This window comes from Nyctereutes procyonoides, unplaced genomic scaffold, assembly GCF_905146905.1.
Source record: "Nyctereutes procyonoides isolate TBG_1078 unplaced genomic scaffold, NYPRO_anot_genome, whole genome shotgun sequence".
NCBI classification, from domain to species: domain Eukaryota; kingdom Metazoa; phylum Chordata; class Mammalia; order Carnivora; family Canidae; genus Nyctereutes; species Nyctereutes procyonoides.
Genome location: NW_026575147.1, coordinates 18,716,671 through 18,743,490, shown reverse-complemented (window position 1 = coordinate 18,743,490; position 26,820 = coordinate 18,716,671). Strand labels below are relative to the sequence as shown.

General features: G+C 37.5%; 1 protein-coding gene across 2 annotated transcripts in view; it reads left to right on the top strand.

Moving 5' to 3' along the window:
* The window catches only part of RNF115 (ring finger protein 115), a 70,446-nt gene that overhangs the window by 28,463 nt on the left and 15,163 nt on the right, over positions 1-26,820 (top strand). For both annotated transcript variants that reach the window (XM_055312273.1, XM_055312274.1), the window contains 2 exons: positions 2,375-2,432; positions 12,731-12,942. In XM_055312273.1, the coding sequence (XP_055168248.1) occupies positions 2,375-2,432; positions 12,731-12,942 (270 nt within the window). The remainder of the gene's footprint in view (positions 1-2,374; positions 2,433-12,730; positions 12,943-26,820) is intronic.

The following is a 26,820-nucleotide window of genomic DNA, read 5'->3' as shown; positions in this document are numbered from 1 at the left end:
GAGAGGCAGAGATACAGACAGAGGGAGAAGCACGCTCCATGCAGGGAGCCTGATGTGGGACTTGATTCTAGGACCCCAGGATCATGCCCTGGGCTAAAGGCAGGCACTAAACCGCTGAGCCACCCAGGGATCCCTCTGCATGTGTTAAATAAAGAGCGTATTGGTTGTTGGGAGGCAGTTAATGTGCTTATTATTTTTTTCTAACTTTTTAAGTGGTAATATTGGCTTCTTTAGCCCTGTATGCAGTATGGTTATAAATGTAGATAGTGATTAACTGCAGGATGAGTCTCTTTATGGAAGGGAACTATGAATTTTATGGATCCTGCTTTCACTTGAGTTAATTCTTTTATTTGTGCCTTTGTAGGTCAGAGGTTGTCCTGTTTGCTATTGGTAGCGAATACTCAAATGTACAGATTATATCTTTTGAAAAATCAGTGTTTTAAATGGTTGAAGAAATCTTTTTCTTAGAATCAGTATCTTAGAGTTAGCATGGTATTCCCTTTCTATAAAGTTCATAAACATTTGCTGATTTGAATACGTAGAGATTACAGTGGTGAGAAGTTAGTGGTAAAAATTAATGAGAGGTGGTCCTTACATGTAAATATTGGATAATGGGCTTCATATGCTACTAGACTTTTATCAGAGGAGCATCTTGTAAGTTTTCTTAAGCTTTGTAACACTTCTCAGAATAATGTGGTAGTATTTATTATCCCTTCTCTATGATTGGCCCTTTCTTTAACTTTTAAAATATGGAAGAATTTTAAGGAAAGGGAATACTGAGGAAGTTTTAGGGGGAGAACTGTAAAAGATAGAATTGATAGCTTAAATTACCAAGGATATTTGAATTCCTGAAATGATGTAGTAAAAGCAGGAAGGAGCCCGGAAGCCTGTCTGGTTAGGCTTGAGCAATAAAATGGATACACAGTGGTAGTTAAATTATTTACTTATTTAGCATAAATGTGCCAGTACTTCTGGGCTTGTTCTACATTTGAAGTGTTTTTAACTTCTGAAACAAATGCAAGTGTTAAATGGTTTCTAATTAGTGAAAAAGGCCTGAGCATGACTGCATAGAGAATGGCATTAGCTTTGCTTTTTCACTTTTGGTTCCAGACTAACCGAAGTGTGTTTGTTTACTCAATGAGCTGATGCCTGCACTGGTGTTCTGAAAATAAAAGCTGTCTGTAGTAGTTTGTAGACTTGTATTTGGGGTGAGTTCTTAGACTTATCTCTTGAAGTAAAAGTGATATCTATTCTTTCCATTCCTTTCCCCACAAAATGTTAGCCATTTTCCTCTCTTTTTTTGCAGATTTCATGGGACAACGGGACCTAATATTTCTCCCCAGTCTCCAAGAATAGTTATTAGTGTTATTTATTGTTTACACATCTTTTTTTTTTTTTTAAGTAATCTCTACACCCAGTATAGGGCTGAAACTTACAACCCTGAGATCAAGAGTCACATACTCTTCGAAATGAGTCAGCCAGGTGCCCCTGTTGATGCATACAACATTAACTCAACAACCTTTATTTTCAATTTATCATTACAGGATACGACATTTTAGGGTTTTCAAAAGTGATGAGTGCTTTGTACAATATCTGACACACAGTAAACGCTTCGTATATATTTGTGGTATTAATACAGTCCTTACTCTCTGGATTTATATTTATGAAAGGAGGGAGAGCATTAGAAGTGGATGAGACAAATTCTAGATATTTATAATAAGGTAGAATTTAGAATCAGAGTCAGTGCAGAGGGGTGTGAATCCTTATTTGGTTGATGAGTTCAGAAAAGACTTAATGAATGGAGGAGGTAGCATTTGAGATGGGCCTTGAAGGATGGGTAGGATAATAAAAAAATAGGATAAACTATCAGAAGAAGAAAAAATATTTATTGAGATCTTTTATAATGTGCCAACTATAGTACTAGACCCCTTGTAGTACTATATTTAATCATTCCCAAGTAGGCATGGGATCAAGTAGGCTCAAATGCTGTGTTCCTCTGGTGATTGAATGATTTTTTTAGTGAAACGTTATTTTGAGAATCTTGTTTCATTTCTTTGCTTCCTTGAGAATAAATGTTTATCTTCTCTGCTAGGTCAAATTTAAATGGCATACTGGCTGTGGTTCCTTCTTCCTACTCTATGGTGGCCCCACTTTCCAATTTTTCACTTGATTTATACTTGATTTTGTAGTTATAATATTTTTCATAGATTAATCTACATGCCAGTTCTTCATAATTTCCTTCATAGGTGTCACATTGGGATGAGTTATTTTTCCTTATTGGGCTTTGTTCTCATTGTACCATTCTATATTTAGCTTCTGGGAGGGAAGCTTGTTCCTAGGAATAGAATCAGTACTCATTCCTTTTTCTCTTCAGTTTTTTAGGTGGTGGTGGCAGCCGGATAGACAATAGCACATCAACACATTTTGCAGAGGTAAGTTTTCTTTTGACTGTAGGAATTCTGTAGGTCATGGGTGGAGGGATGTTAGAATCATGACGATTTTCACCTCCCAGTGCAGTAAAACATCAGAATGTATAAGAAAAATGTGAACAAGAGTAGCTCTTAGAAAGATTTTGTGTTTTTAGTAGTTGGGCCTTTGGTATGTTACTTTTGGTAAACCCTTGATTAAGAGAGGACCTCCTTGATCTATGCTGTTGTAAACCTGGTGGTGTTTTCAACTTCCTTAATTGTGTGTGTGTTATGAAAAAAGTTTGTGTTATTTGTGAAATAACAGTGCTATACACTGTGCTTTGGTGATGTGACACCCAAGTAAAGAGCAGAAGAGAATGAGTTGTAAGTGAAGTCACATGCAGCTTTACACAGAGGTACTGGATTTTGGAGATTGCCTCTAACAAACATGGTAGTTTGGTATGACTGGAATTGAGGGCTAGATTAAGGATATGGTATTTATTTGCCTTCCAGATCTCAAGGTGAGACCTGTAATTAATTTCTAACTCTATATGTAATGTAGTGTCTTTATTTTTTGGGGAAAAAAATCTTAACTATGATTTGAAAATAAGGTATTAGTTTGCATCTTGGAATCATTTTACATTAAATTCAGAGTAATTTTCTTTTTCATTTTAGTCATTGACTTAAAATCTCTAATTTTTGTTGTGTGTGTTTTTTTTTCTTTAACCATTTTTAAGTGTACAAGTAAGTGGCATTAAATGCTCTGTTTTTTGTTTTTTTTAATTTATTTATGATAGTCACAGAGAGAGAGAGAGAGAGAGAGAGAGAGAGAGGCAGACACAGGCAGAGGGAGAAGCAGGCTCCATGCACTGGGAGCCCGATGTGGGATTCGATCCCGGGTCTCGAGGATCGTGCCCTGGGCCAAAGGCAGGCGCCAAACCGCTGCGCCACCTAGGGATCCCAAATGCTCTGTTTTTAATCATTTAGAGACCATACCCCATAAAGGACAGACCATCTGTTTCACCCTACAGGAAACACTGGTTTGATTTTGCTTCTATTGCCACACAACTTGGTTGGCTTTAGAAAGCTAATAGATACTAAAAGAAAAAAAATTAAATCCCATAATCATGATTTTGTGTGTGTTTCAGAATCATAGTAGTCTTTTCTAGAGATATCTCAGCTGTCTAAGAGCTAGCAGAATTTTTTGATATTTATTTGTGTGTAAATTAAAACTATTAGCAGTGCATTAGACAATTGGTATTCACTAAGGAGCTCATAAAACCCTAAGCTGCTCTCCTTTATCCTCTGAAAATTATCTTAAGACCTCTGGCCCCCCAGATTTATATGTTATTAGAATCATAGCCAGGAAGCATGACGAAATGTTTGAGTATTTTATTTTACTTATGGTCTGTGTACTTCTTAATATCCAGTATTTTTTTTTTATTAACTCTGAGGTGCCTTAATACATGAGCCAATTAGAGTGTGCTTTACAAAACATTTCATGTCTTTGAACTCCCATTTTTATTTTCTCATTTTGATGGATTGAAAAACATTATTTAAAATTTACTATGCTTGCCAGGCCTGGAAGCCTTTCTGATTTTATTATGTATTTCCCTGTGTGTGCTATTCCTGATAACACAGATTGTCACTTATTGATTATACATATGCTGAAGAAACTTCATTTGATTTTCTTTAAATGTTAGTTCTCTTAAGAAATGGAAAAAACATTGGTCTGTCAGTTTTATAGATATGACTCACCAGGGGAGATGCATTAAGAAGAAAAATAAATGCAGGTAGTCATTTTCCTAACTTTAGTAATGCTAAGTCTGTCACTGATGGCATTAGTTATCCTTCAGGTGTTAAAGTAATTTTGCTGAGTCATAGCCTGTGGTTTCTTGTCCCTTAGAGTTTATAGCAAGGGCAAGATTATGCCCAGTTTTCCCTCTGTGGAATTCCCTTGTCATCATGCCTGTGTATGTCATTTTCTCCTTTTTAAATTATATTTTGCATTTTAAAAAAATAGAATCTTTGTTTTTAATTTCATTTATTTATTCATGAGAGACAGAGAGAGAGGCAGAGACACAGGCAGAGGGAGAAAGCAGGCTCCATGTGGGGAGCCCGATGTGGGACTCGATCCTGGGACCCCAGGGTCACTACCTGAGCCAAAGGTAGATGCTCAACTGCTGAGCCACCCAGGAGTCCCAAGAATTTGTCTTTATGGTATTATAGAAATTGTCAGGGATTTAAATCAATCAGCCTTTTTTTTTTTTTTTTTTTGTATTTATTTATGATAGTCACACAGAGAGAGAGAGAGAGGCAGAGACACAGGCAGAGGGAGAAGCAGGCTCTATGCACCGGGAGCCCGACGTGGGATTCGATCCCGGGTCTCCAGGATCGCGCCCTGGGCCAAAGGCAGGCGCTAAACCGCTGTGCCACCCAGGGATCCCCAAATCAATCAGCTTCTTAGCTGAATGTTTTATATACAGCATTCTGCTGGACGTAGGGGCAAGAAGCAAATGTCATGGTTGCCTTGCCTGCAAGGAACTTAAAATGTACTTGTGGAACAAGTGCCAACACATGAAACAAATAAGAAAACAACAAAGATTATATAGAGAGTGTGATAAGCTTATTATGTATGTATGTAAGAAGTACAGTAGAAGGGAGAGATTGGTGGGCTCCAGTCTCTGGAAAGGCTAAAGTGTTTAGGAGGAGAGATCCAATGACATAGTAGTATGCCTGGGGCAGGATTGCATGCGTTCCAATCCTGGGCCCACCACTTAACTGGCTATGTAACTGGGCAGAATTACTGAGAATCTGTTTTTTTTTTTTTTTAGAATCTGTTTCTTTGTAAATTGGGGAGAGTAATATCTACCTCATAAGGGTGTGAGGATTGAATGTTAATACATGGTAGGTATGTAGGTCAATGTGCCTGCCATGCAATGAGTTTTAACATATTTTAGCCATTATTAAAACTTCATGGAAAAAGTAAAACTCTGGGGCACCTGGGTGGCTCATTCGTTAAGTGTCTGCCTTCGGGTCAGGTCATGATCATGGGGTCCTGGGATTGAACCCTTTATCCGGCTCATTGCTCCACAGGGAGTCTGCTTCTCCCTCTCCCTGCCGCTCTCCCTGCTTGTGCGCTCTCTCTTTCTGTGTAAAATAAATAAAATCCACATTACGGACAACTGATTTTGACAAAGGTACAAAGGCAATCCAGTAGTAAAAGAATGGCCTCTTAAATGTGCTGAAACAGGGGCACCTTGGTGGCTCAGTGGTTGAGTGTCTGCCTTTAGCTCAGGTCGTGATCCTGGGGTCCTGGGATCAAGTCCTGCATCAGGCTCTCCACAGGGAACCTGCTTCTCCCTCTACCTATGTCTCTGCCTCTCTCTCTCTATCTTTCATGAATACATAAATAGAATCTTTAAAATAAAACAAAAGCGTGCTGAAACATTTGTGTATTAACAGTACAACAATATGAGCTTAGATACATAACTTTAAACCATATATAGAAATTAGCTCAAGAGATGGATAGTAGACCTAAATGTAAAACTTTTTATAACTTGAAGAAGAAAACACAGGAGAAAATCTTTATAACCTTGGGTTAGGCAAAGATTTCTCAGATATGATACCAAAAGCATGATCCATAAAAGAAAAATTAATAAACTGGACATCATCTAAATTTAAAACTACTCTTCTAAGTAAGAATGAAAGGACAAGCCACAGTCTGGGAGAAAATATTTTCAGATCATTTATCTTATAAAGAACTTGTATCCAGGCTATGTAAAGAACTCTTCAAATAGAATAACAAGAAAACAACCCATTTTTTGAAAATGAGAAAAGACTCGAACAATTCGCTTCACCAAAAAAGATACACAGATGGCAAATAAGCACGCAAAAAATGTTCAACATCAAAAAAAAAAAATGCTCGACATCATTAATCACTAGGAAAATGTAAGTTAAAACCACAACGAAATACCACTGTACAACTATCTTGGATGGCTAAAATTTGAAAGACTGACCCTTACTAATGGCTGTTGGAACAACTGAAATGGACTGTAAAAATGGTACAATCACTTTAAAAAACACACTAGCTGTTTTTTTTTTTAAAAGTGCACATATAAATATGTATGCAAATGTTCATAGCAACTTTACTTGTAATAGCTAAAAATTAGAAACATCCCAAATATCCATCCATCAAAGGTAGGTGGATAGACAAATTGTGGTATAGTCATATACTACTTAGCAATATAAAGTGTATGGAATACTACTCACTATAAACCATTGATACATGTAAAAATATGGATGAATGTCAAAATAATTGAGTAAAAGAAGCCAGAGTACGTACAATGTTATCTTTTTTTACATGCAATTCTAGAAAATACAAAATTCTAGAAAATGCAAACCAGAGAAATACCAGTGAATGCTTAGGGTCAGGTGAGGCAGGAAGAAGGGATTACCTAGGGACACTAGAAAACTTTTAGAAGTGATGAGTGTTCCGTATCTTGATTTAATGTTTTCATCAAGTTGCTTGTGAACCTTTTCAAAATGGTACTCTCAATTCATTGATCTCTGTGAGACTATAATGTTTTTTAAGATATAATTCATATACCTTGTAATTTAACCTTTTAAAGTGTACAAGTCAGTGGTTTTAGTATATTCACAGTGTACAACCATCCCCACTAATTCCAGAACTTCTTTATCACCCCCAAAAGTAACCCTGTATCTATTAGTAGTCACTCCTTTTTTCTCCCCAGTTTCCCAGTGCTAGGCAACTAATAAAATTCTCTGTGGATTTGCCTGTTTGGGACATTTTGTATAAGTCATACATTATGTGACCTTTGTGACCGTTTTCTGTCACTTAACCATATTCTTTCCAAGGTTCGTCCATGTTGTAGCATGTATTAGTACTTTATTCTTCTTTTATGGCTACATAATATTTTAGTTGTATGGATATAGTACTCCATTTTGTTTATTCACTCATCAGTTGGTGGTCATTTGGTTGTTTACACTATGTAGCTGTTATGAATAAGGAATATTTGTGTATAAATGTTAGTGTGAGCATATGTTTTCTTAAATAACTAGGTGTGAAGTTGTTGGGTCTTATGGTAACTCTGTTTAGCTTTTGAAGAATAGACCATAATATTTTAAGAGAGGCTAGTGTGATCATGGTTAGCTAATAGCAAATTCTGCTAAATGGAAAGTACTGTCCATCCTGTTTTTAATATTGAAATCTATAAATAATTCACATGTATTTTCAGAAGCATTGTCTTTTTACCTCCATCAGAGTAACATTTCAGTTTTTCAAGCAAAACTTGTCAAATAAATAGTCTCTCTGAAACATTTGGATGTTTACCAAAACTTTGTAATAGTATTCTCTGATTTTACTTATGTAAGCCATGTTCTAAATACCCAGTTTTATGTATGAACTATTTTTTTTCTGATACTTTCTAAGTCTTAGAAGCAAATGATGTGAAGCTGTTCATATACTTAGTGATGATTTGATATAAATTTATGTAGTGTGCTTTTTATCCTGTGTTCTGTGGCCAGGCAGTACTATTATTTTGGGACAAATACATTGATAGCTATTATTTGTCTGTGGTTATTACATTTGCGGCTTCCAAACAAGTAGCAAAATGCCTCATGCTGATGTTGAAGTTGCTTTTATTTTTATTTATTTTTTAAAGGATTTTATTTATTCATGAGAGAGACAGAGAGAGAGGCAGAGACATAGACAGTGGGAAAGGTGGAGACATAGACAGACGGAGAAGCAGGATTCTCATAGGGAGCCCAATGTGGGACTCCATTCCCGACCCAGGATCACACCCTGAGCTGAAGACAGACATTCAACCACTGAGTCACCCAGATGTTCCTGAAGCTGATTTTAAACTTGGGTTCCTTCAGAATTTCACATGTATTAGGTGTGATAACAATTTGCATAATTATCAATACAGATTATTAATATTATGATCTTGGTGCTTGATTTTTCTTCTAGTCAAAAATTTTGATTACATAGTTTTTACGTTAATTATAATGATTGCTTTGAAGAGTTCTGTAAGCAAACTTTGTGGAACTTTATTCACATAGTCAGGGAATTGTACATTTCCTATAGTTATGTAAATGAGATGGATGATGGAAAACATGGAGGGGATCATAATTTTTCACTTATTAAAGGCAAGTATAGTTTTGGATATTTAAATGTTGCATTTACTTTGGAATTTGGGGTCAAGAAAAACTTTGTGTTATAGACCACTTTTCAGACCAGAAACTAGTGATCTTTACTAGAGGGGGGCTGTCGCCAGAAAAGAAAGGAAAGTAAGTCTGATATGATAAGTACGAATGGCAGTTAAAATGAAAAGGTCCTTTATCTCATTAGTATTTAGAGAAGTCTTATTGATGTTTTTAGTGTGCATATTTTTCTGTCATCCAATTGAATGTTAGAATTTTTAAGTTATTTAAAAACAGTGTTGGCAAGAGTACAAGACAATGTAAGCTCTTATACTCTGATAGGAGTATAAATTGTTATAGCCCTTTGGAGGGTAGCTTGATATTATCTAACAAAATTTAAAATGCTTATACTGAGGTGCCTGGGTGGCTCATTGATTAAACATTTGCCTTTGGCTCAGGTCATAATCTCTGCGACCTAGGATTGCTCAGCAGGGAGTCTGCTTCTCCCCACCTTTTCCTCCCCCCACTCCCACTTGTGTGTGTGCTCACTCTCTGTCTAATAAATAAAAATAAAAAAATAAAGTGCTTGTACCCAGTAATTCTATTTCTGTGCTACAGGATGTCCCTATGAAAAAGAATGCTTCCTCTGTTATATTTTACGGGGCTAGGATAACCTTATAGCAAAACCAGACAAGGATAGTACACAAACGGAAATTAGAGGCCAATTCATTCATAAACATAGATGCAGAAATTCACCCAAACCCCAGAAAATAATGCAGCAATGTATTATAAACCAACTTGTATTCATTCTAAGAATTCAAGGTCAGGTTAATATTAAAAGCTAGAAGTCAAAAAAAAAAAAAGCTAGAAGTCAGTGATGACATTTTGAAGTGCTGAAAGAATAAACTGCCAACCAGGAATTCAAAATCTGGCAAAAGTATCTTTTAAGAATGAAAGAGAAATTAAGACATTCCCAGATAAACAGCATTTTAGGGATTTCATTGCTGATAGACCTTCCATACAAGAAATGCTCAAGGGAATCTTTCAGACTGACTGCAGACCTATTGAATTTACTTTCTGGAGTAGGGCTAAAGAATATGCATTTTAAATAAACCCTCCTAGTTATTCTTATACACCAGAAAAAAAAAAAACCTTACAATGAGATATCATTTTCTGGCTGGCAGATTGGTAAAAACTAAAAGCAAAAACAAAAGCCCTGTAACATCTAGCACTTGCCAGGGTTTGGTACAATGGCAACTCTTGGTGGATGTGTGAATTGATAATTACTTTGCAAAACAATTTGGCATTACCTAGTAAAGTTGAAGATACATAAACCATATAAAGTTGTACAGACCGCTAAATGGAGAGACTCTTCTATCTTTATAGCAGAATGACACATATACGAATGTTCATACTGGCTGTGATAGCAAAAACCTGGAAACAATCTAGATATTTATTGAGAGAAGAAAAGATTTTAAAAAGTGCAGTATAAAAATGCATGTGAAAATGAATGCACCAATATGTGCAACCAAAAAAGAAAATGCTTTCAAAAGGCACTTCCGTAATTCACAAGTCACATCTTATTAGGGATATATACATTTCTAATAAAACTATAAAGGAAAGCAAGGGGATGATGAAAAATTGTGGGTAGTGGTTAACTTTGGAGGTTGGGGCAGGGAGGGACACACAGTGTTTCAGTGGCTTTAATGATGTGAACTAAGAGATGGTTACATGGGTATATGTTTTCTTTTTCTTTTTTTTTTTTAAAGATTTTATTTGTTTATTCATTTGAGATACAGAAAGAGACAGGCAGAGGGGAGAAGCAGGCTCCATGCAGGGAGCCCGATATGGGACTCGATCCTGGAATACCCGGATCACACCCCAAGTTGAAGGCAGACGCTCAACCGCTGAGCCACCCAGACATCCCTATATTTTATTTTCTTATACCTCATTTATTATGTTTTACATGTATCAAATACTAGATATGATAAAGATGTTGAAGACAACATAGAATATAAAACATCCATATTCTGCTATTGAAAAGAATGATAGGATTTTGTGTGTTCTGAGTCAGTGCAAGCCTTTTTTCCTGTATGGCTTTTATCCCTGTCTAATATCTACAGTTTCCTTTGCCTTCCCTTTGAGGGAAGGGATAGTATCTTTTCCCACTTAAAAATGAAATCCTTTGGGGCAAAGTTTTTGCTTTTGTTTTTGTTTTTTGTTTTTGTTTTTGTTTTTTTTTTTTTGGTAACATCTTATTCACTGTTATATCCTAAACAGTTCCCAGAAAGTGATTGGGACACAGTACATGCTAAATAAGCATGTGTTGAATGAAAGAATGTATGTGTGTGTGTGTTAAAGATTGGAATTCTACACACCAAATTAACCCCTGGATAGGAGGGTAGAATTAGGGGTAGAGATTGGTCATGGCTGAATGAATCGAGACTGTATTGCATTTCCTATTTTATATTGTGTTCACATTTTTGTAATATGTTTACTGTGTATTTTTTAATTAAAAAGGGAGGAAACATCCTTGAAAATCAAAAATCAAAATGTAAACTGGAAAAAACAACGTTGTTGACAAACCTTAACAAAGTTCTTAATTTCAAGAATTCTATTTGACAAATTATTGGATGTTAGAATTGAGACCATAGTGGGCTCAACTTTAACATGTAGCTGGCAGCTGACCCCTTCCCTGCGTGTTTCTAGAGGAGACTGTTGTTAGTTTGGGTCTCTGGAAGAAACGATCAGTTTGGAGCAGAGAGGCTATGAGGATTTTAAGACCTAAGATAATATGCTGAGCAGTTTTGTGTCCCTGTTACTATATACACATAAAACCTTTTTCTGTTTCACTTAAAACTTTGAAATGAAACAAAACAAAAAGACCAGGATGTGACCAGGATTATGTTCTTGGTTGGCCCAAGTGAAATAAGTAGTGTTCTATGGAACTCTTAAAATACCTGGTGTACTGATAAATAAAATTTAAATTATTTTAGTGGTGGTTGGTTTTTTTCCATTCATCCTTTGTTAAATAATTCCTTTTTAAAAAAAAATTTTTTTTAAGATTTTATTGATTTATTTGAGACAGAGAAAGAGAGCACAAGTAGGGAGGAGGATCAGAGGAAGAGGGAGAGGCAGACTCCCCGCTAAGCAGGGAGCCCAATGTGGGGCTCGATCCCAGAGCCCTGGGACCATGACCTGAGCCAAAGGCAGACGTTTAACCGACTGAGCCACCCAGGTACCCCTGTTAAATAATTCCAAACACACAAATCCCCATTCTTCTCCCCACATCCCTAACAACACCCTTTTTAAAATTAATTAATTAATTAATTCATTCATTCATTCATGAGAGACACAGGCAGAGGGAGAAGCATGCTCCATGCAGGGAGCCCAATGCAGGACTCGATCCCAGATCCCAGGATCATGACTTGAGCCAAAGGCAGATGCTCAAACTGCTGAGCCACCCAGGTGTCCCCCAACAACACCCTTTTAATGATAAAATAAAAATACATACAACTGAATAATCTTACCAGACATTCCTGCACTGCTTTGGCAGTGCTTTGACAGTGCCCCTTTCTGATGCAGCTTCTAGGTCGATAGAAGTATTTTGTAGATCTCTGTCTCCACTTTGTGGTAATTATGCTTTTTAAAAAGTGTGTAAATACATCCATTTTACTTAAATCTTAGATTTTATATAGTAAAAATGTGGATGTTATTTGTGACAAAGCACAAGAATATGAAGATCCAAATGATTGTGCTTAGGACAGAAATCCGTGATCATGTCTGGCTCACATTTTTACTTCAGAAGGGGAAACTGGTCAGAGGCATGTGGATATGAGCTCAGTGTTAAGGAAAGGACACAGCTGTTGGCTTGTTTCTGTATGAAGGAAATTAAGTTTCTCAGTATGTAAGTGCCCCTCCTCCACACGTACACACACACACACACACACACTATGCCTGCACTTGAAAGACATCTATTTTCTCCTCCATGAAATTGGGGAAATGTACACTTCTTAAGTTTGGAGCTGCTGAATTTCAAAGTGTTAAAAATTATTCCAGAAATTTTTCCCCTCTTTTTTCAGTATTTATTCTTACCATTTCCTCTTTCTTCTGATCTTTAAACCAGTAACATGTTGTTTATTTCTGGTTTTTACTAGCTCTGGGAGCATTTGGACCACACCATGTTTTTTCCAGATTTTAGACCATTTCTAAGTAGCAATCCACTGGACCAAGATAATAGAACCAATGAGAGGGGTCACCAAACTCACACTGACTTCTGGGGACCAAGTCGGCCTCCACGGCTGCCAATGACTCGAAGATACAGATCGCGAGGAAGTACTCGTCCCGATAGATCCCCAGCTATTGAAGGGTGAGTTTTTTTTTTAAGTTCTCTTTAAGGGTAGTTTCAGCGAAGGACATATTGGCATGATGTAATCTCTATAAGGTTCTCATACTTGTTACCTTTTTGGACAAGATAGAGATACATATAAACAGAATGAAGGCGAAGTTAAACTGAATGTTTCTTAACTGCGACTAGTTAACAAGTGATGATAAATTAAAGGATGCTAAAACTAATGATACAGGTCTCTGGTTAATTTTATTGTCTCAGATTAATATATAGGTTATACATTTGTTTTTCAATATTTCAGAAGATACTAAAAGGGAAATCCAATATATGGGATGTCATTAGGATTCAAAAAGACCTCAGCAGATTGGAGCAATGGAGTTAGTACAAAATTTAATAGGAATAAATACTGAGTCGTGTGACTGTAAAAACATTCATGCAACAAATGTTTATTCAGTGTCTTTTATGCTGGAAGACTTGTATTAGACATTAGGGATACAGTGGTGGGCAAAATAGATGCTGGCTTTTGATCTCATAGAGCCCATTTTGTAGGAATAATAAACATTAATTTTTAAAAATGTTTGCCATATGCATAGGATGGTACTTCATTCTTTATCAGCTTATCTTATTTAATACATATAAATTAGTAGTTGCTATTGCTTTTTTTTTTTTGCTATTGCTATCTTTTTTTTTAATATTTATTTGAATCGCTTCTTGGCCTCTTGGCTAAGATCAAGTGAAGATTTTATTTATTTGAGAGAAAGAGAGAGAGGCGCGTGCACAAGCAGGGGAGGGGCAGATGGAGAGGGAGAAGCAGGCTTCCCATTGAGCAGAGGAGCCTGATGTGGGTCCCCTGGAACCTGGGATCATGACCTGAGCCAAAGATAGATGCTTCACTGACTGAGCCACCGAGATGCCCCTGCTATTCTCATTTTATATAAGAATAAACTGAGAGAGAAATAAAGTAACTTGGATCAGTGGTAGATCCAGGATTTGTTTGAATCCAGGAATATATGAATCTAGTGCTATAGGGCAGTCACTAGCCACATGGGATTATATCAATTTAAATTAATTAAAAGTTAATAAAACTCAAAATTCTTTAGTCACAGTAGCCACATTTCAAAGGTTCAGTAACCACAGATAGCTGGTAGTTACCATATTTTATAGCACAGATTATAGAACATTTCTATTATCTTAGCAGGGCCTATTGAACAGTACTGTTCTAGAGCCTACACTCCTTCACATACATAAAGCTTCTAGATTTTACTGTTAATAGCTTACTGTACTTGCTTTATCACATATCTGTCGATCTATTTGTCCATTAGTTCATATCATGTCTTATGAATTTCAAAAGTAGTTGTAAACATTTCTTCTTAGGACAATAATAGGATATAGGAAATTTGATTTAATAGGATTGTCCAGGACAAAAGCCAAAAAATCTTAGACAATTATAATAATATTTGATGCTCAGAGGCAAACCTCTGCCAGTTAAACTGCATGAAAATTACTTTCCTTTCTCTATCTGACATGGACCCCATTGTTGAACTCCTCAGCTACAGTTCATCTAAAATTTTACCTTTTGTGCACTTATTTTCTCCCACTCACTAAACTATCAATTTTGGATCAGTGCTGTGGTCTGCTTTTCCTTGCTCCTCCCCTAAGGGATGGCTGAGTACTGCTGGAGGAAAATCATTAAATATGCTTATTGATGCCCATTGGAGCTGGCAAAGTGTATTTAATCTCCATTAGACTGCCAATGCATTTGATTAGTCTTTTAATTTGCAATTCCCCTCAGGACATATTTTGAACTTCTGCCAAATTTCACTCCAAATTTCCAATCTGGTAGCTAATTCTCGGCAGCTGACTTGTATCCTTCATTTTGAAAATTGGGGCCTCAGACATGAACTCCAAAAAACCCTGGGTCAGATTTCTTTACATTAATATTTATTTCTCTTTCCAGTCTCCTGAGATGAGGTATCCTTTCTTTGTGTTCAAAGTAACCCCATCAGCCCATGTTTCTGACTCTTTTTTTTTACCTGTTTCTTCTAAGATTTAGTTTCATGCATTTTCATCTCGCTGCTCCCCCATCCCCCACACTTCAGCAACATGGTTTTCAACTCTGGCTGTACATTGGTGCCACTGAAGATATTTTTTAAAATTCTGATACCTGGTCCCTGTCCCCAAGGATTCTGATTTAAGTGTTTTAGGTGAGATCTAAGCACTGATAATTTTTAAAACCTTCTGAGGTTATTCTGATTGCAGCCAGAATTGAGAACCATTGCTTTAGTTACTGCCTAGTCTTATTTCCTTTCTTTTCTGATAAAATTTTCTAAGGGGAGTCTGCATTTACTTTGTGTACTTTTTTCATCTCTCATTATTTCTTTACTACTATAATCTAATCCTCCTTTCATGAAAATCCCCGTGTTGCAGAGGTACAGACCCAGTGGATACTTCAGAATCTTTATTGTATGGGTCTAATGTATAAATTCAACATTTTCCCCCCTCGTGAAATTTCTCTGCTTCTCTGACTTCTCTGACAGTACATTTACTTGATATACCTCTTCTCTGACTTTCCTTCTTGTGGATATTTCCTAAACATTTGTTTTCCCAAGGTGTTTTCTTCATTCTACTTCTCCTTAGTCTGCAACAGGGTTCTTAACTTTGGGACTCAGTAACATTTTGGGCTGGCTAATTCTTTGCTATGTGGGTGCTCTCCTGTATGTTACAAGATACTTAGCTGCATCCCTGGCTTCTGTCTACTATCTGTAGAGTAAAGGCCTCTTACCCTTCCAGTTATGACAACCAGAACTGTTATCAGATGTTGCCAAATATCCCTTGAGGGAGCAAAATTGTTCCTGGTTGAGAACCACTACTCTATAAATTCTCTCTGGCCATTCCTAGCTTATCTCACTATTCTAATAATCACCTATATACTAAAGATTCCCAGGTCTATATTTCTGTTTTGACCTTTCCCCCTAATTTGAGACTTGAATATATAACCTCTTGTTAGGCATTTCCATCTGGATGTTCCATAGATACTCCAAACCCACCAAGATGGAAGCTAAACTGAATCGTTTTTCTTTTTCTGATTTTGATTGGAGGTACCAGTCTCTACTTATTTAAGAAACTGAGGCATTAACCTAGAATCTTTTCTTTGTCCCACTCAGATCTCCCATATATATACACATCTAGTCAGTCATTAATTCTTACTGATTTTTGTTTTCTATATCTCAGCTCCTATTTTGTCCACCTATAGTTTCCCCTATAGTTCATGTCCACATTTCCTTCAATGTATTACCATTCTTAAATTTTACTCCCATATTACCCTTGCAGGGTTATCTACTTAAATGTTCAAATCTTTATCACTTCCCTGTGTGAAATCCATTGTCTTAGGGTCCGTAACTCATATACAAGTTCCTCTATGTTTTTGAACTCTCTCAACCTCTGCAGCCTTGTTTCCTGTCACTTCCTACTTTTCTTTTATTCCACCAATATAAAACTTATTCCCTATATACACTATGATGTTTCTAGTTTATTTGCCTTTGCTTAATCTGTTTCCTCTGATAGAAATACCTCTATTGCTTTCTTAACCCAATTTAGTCCTTTAGTGAATTTAGGAAGCCTCTTGTGACCTCAGGACTGTGCCAGAGGCCCTTCTTTGTGCTCTCCCAAAGCACCTCATGCACTTTCCTACTATGGTTGTAACTATACCAGTTGAAGTTATATTAATACTAGTGGCCAGCATTCATGAAGTGTACTATGCCAGGCTTGACATCCATTAGCCCATTTAATGTTCCCCCAAACACTGTGAGATAGGTACTACTGAGGAAAATTGAGATTCTGCTCTATTAGAGTCTATTATTAGTTATCTGTTGTTGCATAACAAATTATCCTAAAACTTGGTGACTTGAAAGAGTAATTAATAATAATTTATTGCTCACAGTTCTTTGAGACAGAAATTCAGATATAGGGTAGCAGATAGTTTGTCTATGTTGTGTGTGATGTTTAGGACCATAACTAGAACACATAAAGCCTGACAGATGGAGAAGCAAGCCCCTCCCCGTGCTTGTGCACGCACACGTTCTCTCTCTCTCTCTCTCTCTCAAATACATAAAATCTTCACTTGATCTTAGCCAAAAGGCCGAGAAGCAATTCAAATAAATAAAATCTTAAAATAAGAATAGCAATAGCCAAAAAAAAAAGAAGAAAAAACACTGACATTGTCTGCAGGCTTATTTGTGTGCATGTCTGGTGATAGTGCTAGCTGGTGGCTGGGCATTTAGTTCATGCTGTCAGGGAAAACCCATATGTGACCTTCCTTAGTTTAAGTCAAGTCTAGTTTGTTGTTGTTTTTTTAGATGTCCATTAATTTGCTTTTGTCTAATTGTTTCTTCATTCAGATGAATTATCTGGGCAAGAGTATCAGATAAATGATGTATCTTTCTCAGTGTATCACAACAGAGGGGGGGCACAATGATATTAACTTGTCCCATCATGGGTAATTTAAGTTTGACCATTTGGTGAAGGCCATGTCGACCAAATTTTTCTTATAAAGATACCCTTTGGGATGGTTCTTAGAGACTGAATGAATACCTGGTTCCCTAATAGTTTTTTTACCTAATGATACTAACATCTATTGATGATTCTTGCCTGAATTATTACTATAATGGCTGTAAAATAATAATTTTTCTATTTCTATGATTCCTTCTACAAATATCAATCTTCTGTAAAAGAGCTTTTTTCTTCTCCTGGCCCTATTTTATCAATCCACTTATTTATTTTAGCATGAACTCATGGATTTTATTATAATCATTATTCATTTTGATGCTTATAATCCCAATTTGACAAGAGTAATTAGATATAAGCATTTTATACAGCAATCCTTGTTCATAGTCCTTAAATTAATAAGAGAGTTGGGGTGTCAGAGTAAAGTGATAAGCTTCTGTTTCTTTGATTATTAGCTGATACTTTCTGGCCTACTGGACAAACAACGGTTTCTGCTGGGGTTCCTGTAATGGAAATAAAATTCTTTCAAGAAGATTTTTTTAGTTGCTAAATAGTAATGGGGAGAATTCTTTTAATTTGTCCTTACTACTGTATGAATGCTTAAAAACAATATGAATGTCCTTTGGTGGCCTTGTATTTTGTCTGGAATCTGAGAGAAGGAGAAGGTAACTAACAATCAAATGCTAGAATTTGGGATGCTGGGTGGCTCAGCGGTTGAGCGTCTGCCTGCAGCTAAGGGCATGATCCTGGAGACCTAGGATTGAGTCCCACATCGGGCTCTCTGCATGGAGCCTGCTTCTCTCTCTGCCTGTGTCTCTGCCTCTCTCTCTCTGTGTCTCTCATGAATAAATAAATCTTAAAAAAAAGAATGCTAGGATTTTTCAGGTACTAGGCTATATACACTCTTCTCACAGAGCCCTGGAGCTGGGCTCTGAACAGTTAATGTAGGCAGGGGTCAAATTTTAATATCTTGCTCAAAAATTCCTTACCAGATTAATAAAATAACAATGTGAACATTATTAGCTTGATTCAGTCCTCCTTGGTTGCTTTGCTTCTTTATTCCTTTGGAAATTGTGGTCTACTCTATGACAGCATTATTCTCTTTAACTAATAGCAAAGTGGGAGAAGGATATAAGCTTCCTTTTCTCATGTGTCTTTTACAGATAATCACATTACCTGAGTAACATATAACCTGACCTAATGATGGCTTACACAAGAGTTGTTTTCTTACATATAACAAGATGTCTATAGCTGGGTGGCAGGAGGATATATCTGTATCTTAACCCTGTTAGGGTTCAGTCTGTGATTCTCTTGATCTTTCTCTCATGCTTGCTACCTTAGAGCCGAGCCTCAGGAAAGAAGAAAGGGAAAAGGGACAGCATCAGTTTGTCTGTCCCTTTGTTTTTAAGGAAAGGAAAATCTTTTCCACTGCCCCACTCCCACATCTATATTTCTTGCCAAGAAAATTCTGCTCACTGGGCACTTTGTCATATATTCCCCATCCCCAGCTATAAAGCTGGGAGAGCAGGGACTAAGTTTTTGAATCCTCTGTAGTCAGGGGTGGCAAGGGAGAAGGGTATTGAGAATGGATTTGGGGTCAGACAGCCAGTGTCTGCTAATTAGATATTTTATAAGCTATTTTATTTTTTAAAGATTTTATTTTATTTGGGAGGAGATAGTGACAGAGAACACGTGTGGCGAGGAGGAGGAGAAGCAGGCTCCTCGCTGAGCAGGGAGCCCAACTTGGTCTGGATCTCAGAACCCTGGAATTATGATTTGAGCTGAAGGCAGATGCTTAACCAGCCAAGCTACCCAGGCAGCCCTTTATTTTTTATTTTTTATCTCTTATTTATTTATTTATTTATTTATTTATTTATTTATTTAGGCAGCCCTTTATAAGCTATTTTAGCTAAAAGTGACCTGTTACTTCAGATTAATTGTAGCATAGGGTTAACATTTATATTTAAATAATGTAGCAATCTTCTAAAGATTTTGATCCCCTTACTCTTGTAAGGTATGTTAACCATGGGGATTCCTGGGTGGCTCAGGGGTTGAGCACTGGGATCAAGTCCCACATTGGGCTTCCTGTGTGGAGCCTGCTTCTCCCTCTGCCTGTGTTTCTGCGCGCGTCTCTCTCTCTCTCTCTCTCTCTCTCTCTCTCTCTCATAAATAAATAAATAAATAAATAAATAAATAAATAAATAAATAAATAAAATCTTAAAAAAAAAAGATATGATAACCATGGGCACCTCCCCACACACCTTTTATTGGGAGGGGATGAGTGTCATGAACTTAGTGATTTTTTTGGGCTCTGAATCAGTTTTGTATATTTTAGTCATTTAACTCTTGGTGACTTTTTCCCTTTCGAACATTATTATTATAATTTAAAGGTTTTGGGGCAGCCCCGGTGGTGCAGCAGTTTAGCGCTGCCTGCAGCCTAGGGCATGATCCTGGAGACCCTGGATCGAGTCCCACGTCAGGCTCTCTTCATGGTGCCTGCTTTTCCCTCTGCCTGTGTCTCTGCCTCTCTCTCTCTCTCTCTCTCTCTCTTTGTGTCTCTATGAATAATAATAATAATAATTTAAAGGTTTGTTTTTTTTTTTTTTTTTTTTTTTTTTTTTTTTTTTAGGGGCACTGGGTGGCTCAGTTGGTTGGGCATCTGTTTTTGGTTCAGATCGTGATCCCAGGATCCTGGGATTGAGCCTCACTTAAGGCTCCCTGCTTGGTGGTGAGCCTGCTTCTCCCTCTCTCTCTCAGCCTGCAGCTCCCCCTGCTTGTGTGCGCGGGCATGCATGCACACACACACGCTCTCGCTTTCTCTCTCTCTCTCTGTGTCAAATAAATAAATAAAATCTTTAAAAAATAATAAAGTTTTTTTTTAAAGATTTATTTTAGAGAGAGTGTGTAGGGGATGGTGGGAGGGCAGGGGGAGAAGGAGAGTGAAACATAAGCAGACTCTCTGTTAAGCATGAGCCCAATGTGGGGGTTCTCTCTCAGGATCCTGAGTTTGAGACATGAGCCAAAACCAAGTCTGATCCTTAACTGACTGAGCCACAGAGGCGCCCCATCATTTAAAGTTTTCATTAAATAAACTTACCTGTTTTTTACCTTATTTAGACATACTGTGAAAAGAAGCTTCATATTATTACCCGTGTAAACATTATTGACTAAATATATAGATAGAAAAGCATTTGCCATTAATAGAAAGTAATGATAAAAGTAAATACATTAAAAATGAAGCAACATTATCTTATAAGGGGTTAATATTTAAAGTACATAAAGAACTTATATAGCTGAACAGCAAAAACCCCCAAATAATCTGATTAAATGGACAGGGTATCTGAATAGACATTTTCCAAAAAAGACATACAGATGGCCAGTAGGTACATGAAAAGATGTTGAACATCAGTAATCACTAGAGAAATGCAAATCAAAATCACAGTGAGATAGAAAATTGAAGGCAGCTTTTTTTTTTTTAATTTTTATTTATTTATGATAGTCACACAGAGAGAGAGAGAGAGGCAGAGACATAGGCAGAGGGAGAAGCAGGCTCCATGCACTGGGAGCCCGACATAGGATTTGATCCCGGGTCTCCAGGATCGCGCCCTGGGCCAAAGGCAGGTGCCAAACCGCTGCGCCACCCAGGGATCCCCTGAAGGCAGCTTTGATCAAAATTTTAAATCTCGGGGCACCTGGGTGGCTCAGTGATTGAACATCTGCTTTTGGCTCAGGTCATGATCCTGGGGTCCTGGGATCGAGTTTTGCATCGGGCTTCCCGCAGGGAGCCTGCTTCTCCCTCTGCCTATGTCTTTGTCTCTCTCATGAATAAATAAATAAAATCTTAAAAAAATTTTTTTTTTCTTAAATCTCTGTAATGCTGATTTGTGACCATTATGAACCATCTAGCCATCTTAGGGGAAAAAGTATGGATGGCTTTATTTAAAAGTACATCATTGTCTTGCAGGTCATTTTGGGTCAGCACACTTTGTTCACTCCCATAATGCCACTGAGAAAAGTCACATGCATCAGTACAGATTCATATTACCAGTTTAACCTTCTGTATTGTCTGTGGTTATTTTTCTCATCTCTGGTCAAACTACCTTCAAAATACTTGCAGTCTATAAACTGGGTAATCCATCTGTTTGCATCTTGTCTTTCAGTGGACTAAGCTTTTGTTTCCCATTGTGAATTTGAGCATGTAGGAAATGCAGAAGAGGAATTGTCCCAATTCTTTCCAATTCTGGATTTGCTGACTTAAGAATATATAGTTTGATTTTAAAATCTCATTGCTGTTTTTCTTGAACCAATTTTTCTCCTATTTTGTAGTTTCAAAAGGCTTAAATGATTTCCAGAAAACATGTAACAGGCCCATAAAAACCCATGAAACCTAAATTCCTTTCCACTCAAAAGAAATCTTAAACCATATGTTTTGATTGTATATAGAGATTAATCAACTAAATGAATGTCTGTTAAACTTAAAAAAAAAGTGATTGTTAGAAATGCAGATGACGTAAGAGTGTTGTATTATTGACTTCTCATCTGCTATAGCACCATTGCTATAATGTTAAGATTTTCTAAAATAGTGAAGAGCACTTGGGAGAATTCGGGGTGGAGGAGAAATGTTTACTTTTTCCTGGTTTTTCACAGTAGTGGCATTCCTGGAAAATTCAGTATATTTTAAAATCAAGTGGAAAATACTTTTATATGTAGAATGGAGTTGAGTTTGGGCTCTGTAAGTTATGGACAGTTTTCCCCTAAGTAAATGTCCAGGCAGGACAGTTCAAAGATTATGTATGTAGGAGGACAACTATTTGTTGGGCCTCTTCTCCCATTTCTTGCAAGGGTTCCTATCTACTAAATAAAAATGGTACCTCCCCATTTATTGTAATTAGCAAAACTGTCTCCTTGGATTTCTAAATCACTATGTAGGGGCAGTATTGAGAACTGATGTGAATTAGAAGTCCTTAGATGGGTCTCAGTGGTCAGTCAGCGTGTTATCTTAAGCTCTCTCCCTGTTTCCATCTCTCTCTCTCTCTCTCTCCCCAGCTCTGCTTTCTTGTATTGGCATCATTATTGGATAGCTAGCTCTCCCTGATTAAAATGAAAGATGGCTGCTGGTAGCTTCAAGTTTTCAAGAACATTAAAGCATTCATCCCAGAGATATGATATGTCAGTCGGTCGGCTCTCAGGGAGGGCTCCTGGCTCGGCTTGGGTTTTGTGCCTGCACCTCTAAGTAGGCGTGCAGGTATTATTCTTGTGAATTTTTTTTTAATTTTTATTTATTTATGATAGTCACACACAGAGAGAGAGAGGCAGAGACACAGGCAGAGGGAGAAGCAGGCTTCATGCACTGGGAGCCCGACGTGGGACTCGATCCCGGGTCTCCAGGATCGCGCCCTGGGCCAAAGGCAGGCGCCAAACCGCTGCGCCACCCTGGGATCCCCCTCTTGTGAATTTTTTTAAGTTAAGAATCTATCCCTCCCCTCCCCTCCCCAATATGAATGTCTAGTTATTTGCAATGTAACTTTTTGAATCATCCTTCTACCCTAAAATATGTTACCTTTTTCAATATACATTTTCATACTCACCTATCTCTAGATTGTCTTTTATGATCTATTGATCTTTATTTTTGTGTTCCTATACCTTACTGATTTAGTTTTTATAATTTTATGGTATGATTTGATACCTACTGATGAAGTCTACTTCATTGTTCTTTTTTTTTTTTTTTACTTCATTGTTCTTTTCCAAAAATGCCCTGATGCTTTTTCCTTTCTAAATGGATTTTTAAATTTTATCTATCCATCTATCTATCTATTTATTTTTAAAGATTTTATTTATTTATTTGACAGAAAGCACAAGCAGGGGGAACAGCAGGCAGAGGGAGAGGAAGAAGCAAGCTCCCTGCAGAGGATGCGGGACTCAATCCTAGGACCCTGGGATCATGACCTGAGCTGAAGGCAGCCGCTTAACTGACTGAGTCACCTAGGTGCTTCCAAATGGATTTTAGATGCATTTTGTCAATCTCTGCCCCCTCTGCCATGCCATTAGGATTTTGATTGGAAGTGCATTGGATTTATATAGTACCTTGGGGGCAGTGCATACTTTTTATAATTTTGAAACTTCTCATCTAGGTCCACACCTCATGTCTCAATTTATTTGGTTCTTTTGTGGTGATATTCAGAGTATTTTAAAAAATAATAATAAAAAAATAATGGGAATCCCTGGGTTGCTCAGTGGTTTAGCGCCTGCCTTTGGCCCAGAGCATGATCCTGGAGTCCCGGGATCGAGTCCCACATCAGGCTCCCTGCATGGAGCCTGCTTCTCCCTCTGCCTGTGTCTCTGCCTCTCTCTTTCCTCTGTGTCTTTCATGAATAAATACATAAAATCTTTTTTTAAAAAAAGTTTTATAGTTTCATTTAACTTTTTAATTGATTATTGCCAGGAAGCTCTTTGTCACCCATCCCCTTGCTATTTAATTGAATTCTCTTATTAGCTCTTTTTTTTTAAATTTTATTTATTTATTTATTTATGATAGTCACAGAGAGAGAGAGAGAGAGAGAGAGGCAGAGACATAGGCAGAGGGAGAAGCAGGCTCCATGCACCAGGAGCCCGATGTGGGATTCGATCCCAGGTCTCCAGGATCGCGCCCTGGACCAAAGGCAGTCGCTAAACCACTGCGCTACCCAGGGATCCCTCTCTTATTAGCTCTAATAGGTTTTCATTTTATTCCCTTGAGTTTTCTAGATTAGTGGCGTGTCATATACAGATATTGTTTTTTTTTTCCTCTTCATGCCTCATTTTTTATGTTACATTGATTATATTATCACAACAAAGTTGTCTAATAATAGTAAGCATCCATGTCTTTTTCCTGACTTCAGTGGAAATGCATGTTTCTTTTTTAAGCATGTTTACCTCTGGTTCCTTGGATATGTACTGTCAGATTAAGAAAGTTTTATTTTATTCTTAATTTATTAGGGGCTTTTAATTAGGAATGACTAGTGATTTTTATCAAATGTCCTTTGCAGTCTTATCACAATGACTTTATAGTTTGTTTGTTTTTTTTTAAGATTTTATTTATTTATTCATGAGAGACACACAGAAAGAGAGAGAGGCAGAGGGAGAAGCAGGCTCCATGCAGGGAGCCGGATGTGGGACTCATGCCAGGTCTCCAGGATCACGTCCTGGGCTGAAGGTGGCGCTAAATGGCTGAGCCACCTGGGATGTCCCTATAGTTTCTTATTTAAACAATTAATGCATTTTATTAACTCATAGATTTTCTAATGTTGAACCCACACTGCAAGCTTTAAAGAAAAAATACCTGGGCAGCCTCTGTGTGTCTCTCATGAATAAATAAATAAATCTTTAAAAGAAATAAAAATAGGGCAGCCCCGGTGGCGCAGCAGTTTAGCGCCGCCTGCAGCCCAGGGTGTGATCCTGGAGATCTGGAATCGAGTCCCGCATCGGGCTCCTTGCGTGGAGCCTGCTTCTCCCTCTGCCTGTGTCTCTGCCCCTCTCTCTCTGTGTGTGTCTCATGAATAAATAAATAAAATCTTAAAAAAAAATCTTTAAAAGAAATAAAAATAAAAACACATTGTCAAGAAGCATTAAACTTAATATATTCTTGGCATTGATTTGTTCCCAATCTTTTTTTTTTTAACATCTGTTCATAAGGGTAATTTTCTTATGTTGCCTTTTTTTATTATTATTATTCATAGAGACACAGATAGAGAGAGGCAGAGACACAGGCAGAGAGAGAAGCAGGCTCCATGCAGGAAGCCCGATGTGGGACTCGATCCCGAGTTTCTAGGATCACACCCCGGGCTGCAGGCGGCGTTAAACCGCCGCGCCACCGGGGCTGCGCTATGTTGTGTTTATCACATTTTAGTATCAGGATGATGTTAGTTTGATAAAACGAACTGGGAAATTTTGCTGTTTTGTTTTTTGTTTTTTTTTACACTTAACAGTTTCAGTAACACAGGAATTATCTATTCCTTAAAGATTTGATAAAAATTACATGTCTGGGGGGCAGCCCCGGTGGCTTAGCGGTTTAGCGCCACCTTCAGCCAGGGCGTGATCCTGGAGACCCGGGATCAGGTCCCACATCCCACTCCCTGCATGGAGCCAGCTTCTAACCCTCTGCCTCTCTCTCTATCTATCTATCTATCTATCTATCTATCTATCTATCTATCTATCTATCTATCTCTATCTCTCTGTGTATCTCTAATAAATAAATAAAATCTTAAAAATATTACATGTCTGGGCCTGCCATCTTTTGATGGACTTACAACCTTTAAAGTTACTTCTGGGGTTAATGGTCTGGAGTGCTGTTGTATTCATTTCTATTCCCAGCTTCTGGTAGTGTCTGTTTTAGTGGATACTGAATATATTTGTGTTGAATGAATGGATAATTGTAATCATGTTTCTAAGTGGAATATGGAATATATGTATTAGTGGTAATTATAGCTAAGAGTTTGTGCCAGGCCCTACTTTGAGTGTATTACAGATGTTAATTTGTTTAATCTCACTATAACCCTATGGAGAAGTTACTGTGAATCTCCATTTTATAGTAGAAACTGAGGTATAGAATCGTTAGGTAATTTGTTTGAGATTATAAAGCCAGTTAAATATTGGAGCCAGGATGTCACACGAATGATATTTTTATTTGGTAGGATTATATATGTTTGTTTTTTGTTTTACTTTTTTTTTAATTTATTTATGATAGTCACACAGAGAGAGAGAGAGAGAGAGAGAGAGAGAGAGAGGCAGAGACACAGGCAGAGGGAGAAGCAGGCTCCATGCACCGGGAGCCCGACGTGGGATTCGGTCCCGGGTCTCCAGGATCGCGTCCTGGGCCAAAGGCAGGCGCCAAACCGCTGCGCCACCCAGAGATCCCGGATTATATATGTTTCAAATACTTTAAATCAATCTAACAGTATCATATAATCTTCCCAATTAACAAAAAAAGAACTAACCATTTCCCTAATTTTCTCAAAAACTTTCCTTCCAAAGCACATATGATAACATTATGTCAGGAAGTAGTACTTACAAGTTTTTAGTTCACTTTCCTTTCCCTTTCCCTCATGTAATGGAGCACAACATCTCTTTGTTAGTCTTATTCTCTATGGATCATATTATTCTGCCTGTTTTAGTAGGTCTACCCTGATTCTTCCATGTGATATTTACTCCCTTACAGTAGTTGTCCTTATGTGTCACCCAGTGTTTTGAAAGCACATTACAAGTTTGTATTTTATAGATTTCTTTTTTTTTTTTTTCTAATTTATTCATGAGAGACAGAGACATAGTTAGAGGGAGAAGCAGGCTTTCTGTGGTGAGCCTGCTGCAGGACTCCATCCCAGGATCCCGGGTTCATGACCTGAGCCAAAGGCAGACGCTCAA